Source organism: Melospiza georgiana, chromosome 1, assembly GCF_028018845.1.
Source record: "Melospiza georgiana isolate bMelGeo1 chromosome 1, bMelGeo1.pri, whole genome shotgun sequence".
Classification (NCBI taxonomy): domain Eukaryota; kingdom Metazoa; phylum Chordata; class Aves; order Passeriformes; family Passerellidae; genus Melospiza; species Melospiza georgiana.
This window is the reverse complement of record NC_080430.1, coordinates 5,759,579-5,772,248: the sequence shown is the minus strand read 5'-3', so window position 1 is coordinate 5,772,248 and position 12,670 is coordinate 5,759,579. Positions and strand designations below refer to the sequence as shown.

The following is a 12,670-nucleotide window of genomic DNA, read 5'->3' as shown; positions in this document are numbered from 1 at the left end:
AACCCAACAGTGATCACAGAGCTGCAACCTTGCAACTAAAAACATAAAAAGCATCTTAAAGATGTTAGTGTCCATAAGAAATTAAAATGTCTGGGGTAATTTATGACTACACCTAGTATGTGACAAAGGGGAACACAACAGGCCTTAGACAGCAAAGCCCATCAGCTGGATACATCTCCAAAGTAAATGTACAAAGGACAAAAAAGTAGTATTTGGGCATGTGTTTTTCTGAGAAGTATAAGGACATGAAGATAAAGGACTTTATAAGGAAAATGTGGTGAGATGAGAAACCACAAGAACCCATCTGCACATGTAGTTCCATGAGAAGTAGAATTTGTGATTACATCCTCAGGTTTATATTAACCCCAGACCCAAGTATTTCAACCCAGATTTCCTAATTACCTACATTACTCATAATTTGGTTTCTCCTAACCTTTGCAGGAGAGAGAAGGCTGGTTCTCCCATCAGAGAAACACAGGCAGGAGGGAGAAAGGCTCCTACCTCCACAGGGACACATCCATGGCCATGGATGATGTTCATCACCTCAACCAAGGACACCTCTGATGGGGTCCCATGTGGAACTCCCTCGCCCCTTGGTTTCTGGTGTGTGAGGGAGTGGCTGAAGTTATATTACCAATTTCCAGCCAGGGTTATTTGTATTTCTCTTCTCTGCCACATTTTCAAGAATGAACTTGAACACAAAACTCAACTGTTAGGAGAAGTTTGAGGAAAGTACGCAATCAACACAAATTTTTATGGAGTGACTGATGGAACAGCTGCCTTCACGTCACTGCCAGAGGAAACTGGGTTAAAAAAAATAATCCTCACAGGCAAAACATAAACAAGGTTTTTCTCTGCTCAGTATGACTTCTGTAAGACTAAGAGTTGTATTTATTATTTCATTAAACTTCAGTAACATAACTATGATAACGTACATGCCATGGTTTATTCTGTAAATCGATCATATGGGAAGTCCACTACACTGTGGAATATCTGTGGATCATGCAGGGTCTATGTTTGTGGCACATCTGTCCCCAAACATAAAAAAAGATTTAAAAAATCATCAGCAATTTGGTAAACAGGTTTATAATGATAATAGCAATTAGGAATTGAATAAATTTTAGCTCCTTTCCATTCCTCAATTTATACTCATATTGACATTCATTTTCTGTTCTCCAGTAGATCCATTGGTGCTTGGACTTCTCCCTGCTTCCTGTACAGGGGAAATATCAGCTGAGGTTGCCTGTCACTGCTGTGAACGTGTCACAGCACCCAGGTACTGTGGGACACACTTTGCAGCGAGATGCCATCGATCAAACAGATACAAAACCTTTCTCTGAATAGGAAAATATTGAAGAAAACTGAACACAGCAGAGCCAAAGGCCATGATTCTCAGCTGCCATAATCAACAGGCCTGGTTTCATAGGGAGGCTGCCTCTGCTGACATGTATTTATAATATCATCATCTGTGAAAATTTAAAACTATCCTTAACAGCTTTGTCACCAATTAACTACTTAAAGTCTGGCAATTGTTGATTGCCCACTATTTCTCCATTCTCAACCACAAGATTGCCACTACTCTCTCTTGTGACACTGTCATACGACGGAGGGATGGACACTGAGGACGACGTTTCAGACCTGTTAGGACCCCTGCCATAGTTTGCACGCAGCATAGATGCAATGAGTCCTTCTTTTTCTGGAGCATCATCTCCCAGAGTGTCAGAGCTGCCAGTTCTGTGCTGGTACAGGTAGGAAGCCTGTTTGAGGGAGCGCTGGAGCAGGTGGCTCCTGTAGGCACGCTGGATCACCGTGGCCGACGCTTCCTCTTGCCTGTGGCTCAGCGTAGTGGATATTGGCTCATAGGATTGTTTTGATGGATTGGCAGCCATGAATTTCTCCTCCATATGTACTTTCAGAGTATCCAGCTCTCCAGAATCTCCCAACACCCTCTTGGTGAAAGCAAACAAGATATCCAAGCAGTGTATCTTGTCCCCACTGACCACAGGCAGGTCCATTGCTGTGAGTTCAACTTTGTTTGGTTTTGGTACACGCAAGGGCTTGGGCAGAGCATCTGCAAAGTCTGAAAGTGCAGAGAAAGTTATGAACTGAGTTACTTCAGGATCAAACTTCTCCCAGATTTCATAAAAGATATCAAAGTCATCTTCCCCTAAAGGCTCTGCACTTTCCTCAGTGGCTGCATTGAAGTTCTCCATAATAACGGCTATGTACATGTTTACAACAATGAGAAAAGATATAATGATGTAACTTACAAAATAAATAATACCTATGGCAGGTTTACCACATTCACCCACTTCATCCTTTATTGTTGGATCACAATATGGTGGCCCGGTGTTTAAAATGGGGTCGAGAAGACCATCCCAGCCAGCTGACGTGGTGATTTGGAAGAGACAGAGCATGCTGTTAGCAAAGGTTTGGAAGTTGAACATGTCATCAATGCCACCTTCCATCTTCACATAGCCAAAATTAGCCATGCCAAAAATGGCATAAATGAACATGACCAGGAACAGCAAGAGGCCAATGTTGAACAGAGCAGGAAGGGACATCATTAAGGCAAAGAGCAGAGTTCGAATTCCTTTGGCTCCCCGGATGAGTCGCAGGATCCGGCCAATCCGGGCCAAGCGAATGACTCTGAAGAGTGTGGGTGGTAAGAAATGTTCAAAGGCTTTGCCAATGTTGGAAAGCAGTAAGGCTGAAAAGGAGAAGATAACAATTCATTAGAATATAATATTTTTCCTTGTCAAGACGCTGGAATGATAATATATTCACAGCTCAAAAAATATCTGATGTGTGTTTGCTAAGCCCCACCGGAATAAGTTTTAGGAGAAACTGAATTGAAATAATAGTTGTTTAAATCAGCAATTATGAGCTACATTCTTCAGCCATCAGAGAACAGTCCCTGTTGCACAGAAGATGACAAGAAACTTTCTGTGCACAACTTTAAATATCTGTATCAGTTGACACTTGATGACTGATGGTTTTCTTTGACTCTGGTTGCATGAATACTTCAGCAGATTCAAGTTACCTTCTACATTTGTCTTCAAATACTGATACTACAAAGCTAAACTAAGAAAACAAGATATAATGCAATGTCAAAGTAATTTAAATATAGGCATGATATGTAGAAGCAAACAGAGTGATGAACACAGAAGATGTGCGTGCCACTCTACAATGGTTTTTGGTTTATTCAGGGACAGAGCTACACACAGATGTTGTTTTTTCTTTGTTTGAATGAAATAAATGACACCTAGTAACATTAGAAGAGGCTTGTCTTTTCTAAGTGCAGCTGTTTTGAATAATTTTTTCTGTGTTTACAATCCAGAAACCTAATTTCTCAAGGAAGAGCCATAATCTTACTGGACTCTTACTTACCCTAGACACGAGTCATAGTAAAGAACTGAAATATCCTTCTTGCCCTAAATGCCTCTTGCTAGGGCAGTACTAGCCCTGGGAATAGTTAAATTGGCAAGAAGCTCAAATTTGGAACAGAGCTTTTTACCCCATTCTTCCACTGCAATCTCTGCATGTAAAAACTAATACATTTTTGTGATCTTTTCTATTGTGTTACAAAGTGAGAACCCTTATTGTCAGTCAGCAATGCCTGAATTCTACAGGCTATAATCTAATTCCAGTCTTCCCACTCTACATATTCTAGTATTCCCATTTTTCTATATATTTCAGTCATCTGTCAAAAACACAGATGACAAAACCCAATAATTGATCTGAGTATTTCTTAGCTGGTACTAAATCTGTGACAATGGAAATTATCATGTAATATGATACTGCTATGATGAGTTATTCATTCTGTATTTCAGATGAGAAAAAAAAACCCTAAAGAACCATTATAAAATATACACACACTTTTACTAAAGGAATTGTTTTGAATCTCATTTAATATTATTTAATATAATCTTGAGAGGGCTTGTTTATTTTTTCCTTCAGACCTTATAGTATTATGACTTACAATTCAATGATTATTTGATGTTAATAAATTTTAACTATTTTTTTTTCTTTCTAAAAATAATAATAATTTACATAGTAAAGAATTTTCAAGACAGTTTTACTTACCAACAAGTGACATAATAACAACAACTAAATCAAATATGTTCCAGGCATTTGAGAAATAGTACTGCCTCAGAGCCAGCAATTTCAGCACACATTCTGCAGTGAAGATGGTAACAAAGAGTATATTGATTTTGCTGAGGACGTTTGTCTTTGTTTCACTTTGCTCATACGTTTCCACCATCATTGTGACCATATTGAGGCAGATGAGACCCATGATGACAACATCAAACATCTGGGATGTTACAATGTTGAAAAGGAAACCTTGGTATCTGTTCTAGAAAGCAAAAAGAATACTTCTGACATCAGTTATGAAAATAAGGAGTACCCATCCATACATGTTTCTAACATTACCAATTTTTATGTCACAAAGTCACTCAGCTGCAATGAAGTTGGAGAAATTGGAGAAAGGCAGAGTATTACAATGACATTAAAAATCCCTTCCCATCCTGAAGTTTTATCGCTTCCAAGAATATAAAACCCAATAATATTTATGCAGAGAACTTAATAAATATTTAACCTGTAAAATAATTCAGTCCACTTGTTGGTGTGGAACTGACTTTAGAGAACTGTGCGAGTATCAATGTAAAGACAATTAGACTATTTTATATGTAATATATAAATATATTGTACTTTCCACTGAATTAAATTGCATTTTTGCAATGCATTTTCCCAGTGAGGAATTCTGTTTACCAAGGGTCTTGGAATGGGTTTTTGAGGTTTCTTGGATCCCAACTTTTTCATTGCATTGTAGTATTTTTTCTGTTCTTCTGTCATGAAGATATCTTCCCCACCTAAGTATACAAAGAAATGTCACTGTTATCTGGTGAAGAGCAAAACTACTGTACTTAAAATGTCTAAAATTCTGGAAACTGACAGTCCTTCCTTTTTTACATCTTGCTGTTACTGGCTCTTATTAAATATCATGTAACTGTGTCCAAAAACTCAGTGGCACAAACCAGCCATTCACGGAGTAGAAGTCTTGGTGTGAAACTGAGCTCACCCAAAAGGCATGCAAACAAAAAACATGGACAGGATGAAATCTTTCCCTGGGCTTGCTGAAAATCCAAATTTTTCTCTGGGCTTTCATGCTGGGCTTGCTGAATATCCAAATCACTCATCAGAGCATCTGTAGCAGACCGCATTCTAAATAATGAGTCTCTGGTCATGTTGAGTTCCCCAAAAGGAGTGAAATTTTAAGAAGCTTTTAAATGTTTGGGGAAGATCTAGGTGTTCAGGTTACAAGGAATAAGAAAGGAGAAAGTTATTTCTTGTAATTTAATTATTAATGCTCTGGTAAATGCCAATAGAAGTTTTAGATTCCTTGTATAGGACATTGTTCTGTAAAGCACAACCAATACACTTATCTTTTTCTTTTGCTGGTTGAAGTTGTCAATGATTACACCAACAAAGAGGTTCAGGGTGAAAAAAGACCCAAAGATGATGAAGTTCACAAAGTAGAGATACATATAGAGATTACACTCCATTTCTGGCTGATCATCTTTCTGCAAGAATGAGAAGCAGCTTGAGAAATAACAATACAGCAACAAGGGCCCAATTGAGAATAATCTTCATGTTGAAGCTCCTCTCAAAAATTGATTCCAGGAGAAACTAAGATTTACGGACTTTCTGCTAATTGTAACAAAAGTGGTATAATTTAAAAATACCAATAGTGCACAACACAAAATTTTGTTTGAATATTTTGACATGATTTCCACAGGCATTGCAGAAGCACCATTGCAGTTCCTTCCAATAAGAGCAGGAGCTGTAAATTTTTCAGTACATGAAAAATCAAACCAACAATTTAGAAGTCAAATTCCAAGCTCTTGCCATTAAAATTCTTGGCCTAGATATGTTGTTGCTTTTTTTTATCTTCTTAACAAAAAACTTCTGTGATGGCTATTATTAATAAAATCAAAATTGGGAGAAGAAAAAATAACTTTTCAAATTGAAGAACAAAGAAGAAAAACATTTAAACACACAAAACCTTATCAATATATGAAAATACTATTATTAGTATTTTCATATTTTATATATTATTTTATATTTTCATATATACTATTGCTAATACTATAATATGAAAATACTTTAAAAATTCTTTCATTCCTTTGAACTCCAGATTAAATTAAGGCATCCTCTACATTTCAATTTCTTTCCTTACTAAGTCATACCACTTTGTTCTGTTTAAGTGGGTGGATCTAGAGCTGAAACACTTTCCCCGTTGCAACAGAGGAGCTTTAGGATACGATAAGTCATTTGCAGATTAAATGTTTACATCACCTGACAGAAAATAATTACTGGGAGTACTTAGCACTGACAAACAGCAGATGTGGAAGTGCAAAATGAATACTGCATTTGCAGAAAGCAGCAACACTCTCAAAAAATATGGCTTGAATGAAATGACTGACCTCTCGTGAATCTACTGCTGCATACATGATGTCCATCCAACCCTTAAATGTTGCCTGGAATGAGAGATTATGGAAAATGTGTTGAACTTTGACCTTGAAAGTCTTCACATAATTTGCAGTATCAGAATGACACTGACTGCAGCAAGAGCCTTTGCTATGTTCACAGGCACAAAGCACCCAGCTCTGGCTGCTGTGAGTGGCATTCTCAGCCTCATAGGATATGAAAGCTCTCAATGGGGAGACAGAACACTTTATCCTAGGACTCTGGCAGAGCAAACCTTCATCAGCATGGCACTAAGGCCATGAGATCCTCATGGCTGAATAAATCCGTATTTTTACAGAAAAGGTCACTATTTGCCCCAGAATTCCTTCTGAGATGGACTCCAGGATCATGGAACTGCTGGAGGCTGCAAGAGCACTTGCCCACCAGATGTTCCTTTATCACCTGGAAAGTCAGGGCAGGGTCCTTTCTGTCCCCATTTTCCCATTTGTGTGCATGAACTGCCAGCTACAAGGGGGAGCAAGCTGCAGGACATCCCACTCCCTGCATCACCTTCAGACATGAATTAGGAATTAACAAAAGGTCAAGCCCGTCTGACAAGGGCTGGCTGCTGAGGACAAGCAGCACTTACCACCTGAAGAAGAGCCAGGTAGCCAGAGCCAACATTATCAAAATTGACTTTAACATTGACCCAGAATATTTCCCCAGTGCTGTTATACATCAAACAGTCTGTTTTGTTCGTGATGTTGACCACAAATTTGGAATTTTCATCTGTCATATTGACACATTTCCCAAACTTCCCAGCAAAGAGGTTCACTCCCATGATGCTGAAGATGAGCCAGAAGATGAGGCAGACAAGCAGAACATTCATGATGGAAGGGATGGCTCCCAGGAGGGCATTGACCACCACCTTGGATGAAAAGGGAGAGGAAAAATATGCTTCAGAAAAATGGATAAGCCCAGGTATCTGTAAGCAGTCACTTAGTCATCTCTGCAAACAGAAACCTGATGTTTTCTATGTAAATGGTCACAGTCACGCTGGTCACGGCTGTCAGGGGGACCCTGAACAATATCTTTAGTATCTTTTAGGTTTTCAAAGCAATAGTTGATATTTCTTGGTCTGCTGTGAGGTCTTACCACTACTAAAATATAAGTCCACCCTTTTTTTTTCCCTTATTTTTGGAATAGGACATGGTCCATTTGACTCTTTGTTTTAGACTTTATTAACATAAAACTTCTGAAGTATTCATTCGTGAGCACTCGTGCAGAGGACCATATTTAAGACTGTCAAAAGTAGTTCCTAAAAGGATCAGTAATAATTCTCCACTAGTAATTTGCTTCATTTATTTTTAGTGGATTATGGTTGTGTTTGGGGTTTATAAGCATAAGCCAGGTACATTTCCTGTGCTAGGTGCTGTAAAGCCACAGAAAAGTGTCCATGCAGATTTTAAATGTATGCTAAGACATAACAGATGGCTTTGAAAAAATTGGGTAAGGAAATGGTGGGAATATTTCTTTGAGTTTCACGGTGAAGGCAGTGAACTCATCTGTGAGGTAGCAAAGAAAGACTTGATGGACAAGCAGAAAAATTCAAAAGCTTTGTAAAGGTTTTTTGGAGACTGTCCCACACACATTCTTCATAACAAACATAAAGTATGACGTTACCTGTTTCAATATCAAAATTTACTCCAGACATAGAAATTTGGATACATTCTGTTAATTAGTTTAATGACATATCTCTCTGTCTTCACAGTGTCAAGATTGCAACCACAGAGTTTTCAGTTTTATTCTTCCCCAGTAAAAAATAATAAATAAATATGCTCTTGTGATGGGAAAAGAAAATCTAATGTTCTACAGGAAAACACTTTTGTTTTCTGAAAGAACTTTATTTGAAACAATAATTTGAGCAAAGTACTTTTTAATAGGCTACAGTTTTGTAAATCAATGCAGTAAAATCTTTCAAAGTTGAAGTGACTCTTTCCTCTGAGTTAGCTTGCTATCAGATTTCAAAAATTATAATTGTGCTCACAGTTCTTATTCTCTATTTTATTTTTATCTATCTCAGTAAGACAGGAACACAAGAATGTCTGAGCAGCAATGGAACAAAGTTCCACCTAGGCCAGTTCTAATTTAAACAGCACTTGGATCAATCACTCCAGGAAAGTCTATAAGGAATGCCCAAGCACAGAAGAGCACAACCAAGGGTCTCTTAAAAAATGTAGTTTATAGTTCCTAAGCTGAGCTCAGGGTGAGCATGTGAACTTGACAAAGACACAGTGATGAGTCACAAACCTGTTATGTGCAAAACCTTTGGTTTGCAATCAGTCTTACCCTCATTCCCTCAAACCGGGACAGTGCTCTCAGGGGTCTCAGAGCTCGCAGAGTCCTGAGAGATTTCATGGGCGCAAAGTTACTGGCAAAGAGATTTATCAAAGAGACCTGAGTGGGAAGACAAAGGAAATGCGTTAACAACATCCTGTCATCTGTTTCCTTTATTTTTGTTAAAAAAAAAAAAACCCAACCAGCAAACAAAACCATGTTTTCGGTGCCTGGACTACAATATCCTGACACCATTGCTACAGGGGTTAAGGTCTGAAATTTACACCCAGAAAATATTCAGGGATTCTGCTGCTAATGCTGTGTAGGAACAGCAAGGGCAGAACTTACATTTACAATAAGGAAATCCAGCCAGCACCAGGCATTGGTGAAATATTTCTTGAAGCCATAAGCCACCCACTTCAGGAGCATCTCCAGAATAAAGATGAAAGTGAACAGTTCATCAAGAAATGCCAGTATCTCTTTAATTGTTTTTCTCTTATTTATATGGATGTCTTCAAATGCCTGAAATCATAATATATGTAGGTAAGTTACAAAAATCAGAAATTAACATTTAAAGTCAAGCAACAGTGAGACCCTTCCATCATTCAGTTTGTTTTAATACAGCTCTGAACACCATTTGTTACTCAAATCTATGCCAGCTGATAAAAGTGTAATTTGCCCTGTGCCTTCTCTTTCCTTTTCTCTATAAAAAACAGCCCTGTGGATACATCCCTCCTGCACAATGAAATCCTGGGAGGACAGGATAAAAATATATACATATTTTTAGAAATTTATATAATAAAATTTATATATTGAAGAGAACTAAGCTTTTTTTTCCCCAAAGTATTAAGAGTCACTTGTTTGTTTTAATGGTATAAAATCTCCTTAATATTTCACAATTGTGACATAACTTCCTCAGAAAAATCCAGCATACAGCCAGAAGAGAAATAGCTTTTGAGATTCATGAATTCTTAGCTTAGTTCATGCTCTCTTATAGTTTTTAATAACATCAATAATAGATTTGCAATAATTAAAATGATGAGTGAATGACTGCTATTTGAAGACTCTTCCCTCTTTATGAGTTCAAAAAAATTCAGTTTTTTGTTGGTAAAAACAACTTCTCTGGGTGCAAATTATAGCAAAAACCCCTTCATGAATACATGAAACTGTGCTGCACCAACCAGGGCTCCACTGCTCAGAAGAATCATGAACACGATAAAGGACTCAAACCAAGAATGTTCCACAATCTGGTAGCAGGTTTTTCTCAGATTCAACCAGGTTTCCCCTCCAAACTTTGCAGCCCTATCCAGGCAACAACGGAAGTACCGAGCACAACCTGAAAGTGAGAGACAGCAATGAGTGCACGGAAGGAAGGCAGGTGAAGGTGAAGGCATGGCCAGGAAACTTCTGGGGATAGGACAAAGGCAACGGTGACAGTTACTGCATCCTTGTTGTTGGTTTTCCCTGTTTTACCAAGAGAAAAAAAATTGGGATACATCTAGTTTAATTCGCCTTGTAGCTCCTATACAATAGGTAGAGCCCCATTGGACAACTTTTCATTATTTCAATATTGCATTTGCAGGGAATGCCCTGACAAAGGCAGCAATGAAGCATCTGACTCCATGTTCTCAGAAGGCTAATTTATTACTTTTTGACACTATATTATATTAAAGAATGCTATACTATACTATACCATACTAAAGAATACAGAAAAGCTACTTACAGAAGGCTAAAAAGATAATAATGAAAACTCCTGACTCTTTCCAGAGTCCCGACACAGCTTGGGCCCAGTTGGCCAGAGAGTCAAAACAACTCACAGCAGAATCCAATCAGACAATCCCCTTTGGATAAACAATCTCCAAGCACATTCCACATGAACAAAACACAGGAGAAGCAAATGAGATAAGAATTGTTTTCCTTTTCTCTGAGGCTTCCAGATTCCCAGGAGAAAAATCCTGGGTGAAGGAATTTTTTCAGAGAATGTGAATGCCACATTTCAAGACATTTCTGAGACACTGGACCGGCTCTCACTGACCTGCTGTTGGGGCACACAAAACTTCAAGGCCATGGGAGAAGTCTTGATGTTACAAAAGTCCTTCTCAGTTTCTGCACACTCTTTGAAAAGCAGAGATGAGATGCTGCAATCCCAGCATAGAAAGCCACCAAATTTGTCAGGATTGTTGTGAAAGCCAGCGTTGTTACATATTAGAGTAGGAAGAAATCATAAAAGCACTGAACACATCCTAGAACGACTTGCAAAGCTAGGTGTTGTCTGATGATTCGAAAAGAGTCCTCAGGTTATTGGATGATATTTAAGGTCCTTTCCAACCCAAGTCATTCTGTGATTCTCTAATCACCACCCTATAGAAATTCAATTCATCTTAGCAGCTTCTCTTGCTTATTTCACTCCTTTGTTTGAGATTGCTCATGAAATGTTATTCAAGGAGTGCTTTTACTGCTGCAATGTATTAATAAACCTGATATGCCAGGTTACCATTGCCACATGAAACCTGATCCCACACACTTCTCTTATGTTAAACCCCCAGAGTGACTTGGTTGTGTCAAGCTGAGTGAAATTCATCTCACCTCACAATCCTGTTTTTCAAAATGGGGTCTATGCCATTGCCTATGTCCCACTTGGAAGCAATTGGCTTTTAGAGGAAAGGGTTTTATTTTTCAGGTGTCTCAGTCTCTGTGTTGACTAGATAGGGACAACTATTTATCTTTTTTTACAGATAACTAAAATTACCTGAAAATAATCTGATCCTATTGGCTGCAACGCTAGGGAAACAAGTTGAGTTTTCATTCAACTCTAGTGAAACTATGAGAGTCTTACCTTCTGGAAAACATTGTTCTGGAGTCTTGAAGTCTTCATAAAATTCTGGAATCTGTTTTAAAAGATCTTCAGGATTTGTCAGATCCACTGTGCTGACTTCAGAAGAGCTGACACCGTCCAGCTACCAAGCACAGTAATATTAGTTATTGATTCTTTCTAATTCGGGTCCAAATTAATAAATTAATCCATGCACAAATAAAACTCAAAATTAAATTTTTGGTATGTAGTAATATTACAAATATTGTTGGTAATGGAATAAACTTTTTGATTTTAAAAGATATAAGCTTAGAAGTACCAACAGGTGCACTCAAATAGAGTCCCAAGCTCTATAATTACAATATCTATCTACATGAACCAGATGTAATTGCCTAAAATCAGCTGGGAAACTGAAGAGCTTTTAAATTGCATATTAGTGAATGTAGTTCTCAAAAGAGGAGAAATTACCTGGGTTAAAACCATGAAATCATGTAAAGATGCCTTCACACAGGAGACCCAGATAAATAAATCAGTTCTCATGCCAGGAACTGAGCACCCATGATAATATTTAGGAAGCAGAAATTGGAATCACACCCTGTATTCTTCAGTAGGCTTTTTGCCATCCCATTAAACCAAAGACAATATTATGAGTCAGCAGTTTGCTAGCAATTGTTTACTTTATGCTTTTATTCTTTCATGCTGGTAAATAATATTGGTTTTTACTTCTTTACTTCTTTACTACCATAATGCTGGTTTTTACTTCTTTGAATGTATTCTACATTCAAAATTATTTTGAAATCACTGTAAACTGGTAACAATGATCTTTAATGACACAGAGAGAAACTCATTTCAAGCATTATGCTTCTTGAATCCAAGATACTTAGGACATAGGCAGACATGATGGAATTTCCCACATGAAAATTTATCTCTCTTGAATTCTTCTTTTTTTTAATACTCCTTTTTTGTGGAGTCAAAATTTAATGAATGGAAGGTATCAGGGAGTATTTTATAAATTATTCATAATTACTACCAAAGTTACATCATAGTTTT

The 12,670-nt window shown here is 37.8% G+C and overlaps 1 protein-coding gene across 1 annotated transcript in view; it reads right to left on the bottom strand.

Annotated features, from left to right (window-relative positions):
* Nucleotides 1-1,511: 1,511 nt before the first annotated feature.
* The window catches only part of LOC131091380 (sodium channel protein type 5 subunit alpha-like), a 33,823-nt gene continuing 22,664 nt past the window's right edge, over nucleotides 1,512-12,670 (bottom strand). Inside the window, exons 18-27 of the mRNA XM_058037461.1 lie at nucleotides 11,645-11,765; nucleotides 9,990-10,144; nucleotides 9,157-9,330; nucleotides 8,821-8,928; nucleotides 7,121-7,399; nucleotides 6,489-6,542; nucleotides 5,444-5,585; nucleotides 4,774-4,874; nucleotides 4,087-4,357; nucleotides 1,512-2,710 (exon numbers count right to left, since the gene is read on the bottom strand). Coding sequence (XP_057893444.1) covers nucleotides 1,512-2,710; nucleotides 4,087-4,357; nucleotides 4,774-4,874; nucleotides 5,444-5,585; nucleotides 6,489-6,542; nucleotides 7,121-7,399; nucleotides 8,821-8,928; nucleotides 9,157-9,330; nucleotides 9,990-10,144; nucleotides 11,645-11,765 — 2,604 coding nt within the window. The remainder of the gene's footprint in view (nucleotides 2,711-4,086; nucleotides 4,358-4,773; nucleotides 4,875-5,443; nucleotides 5,586-6,488; nucleotides 6,543-7,120; nucleotides 7,400-8,820; nucleotides 8,929-9,156; nucleotides 9,331-9,989; nucleotides 10,145-11,644; nucleotides 11,766-12,670) is intronic.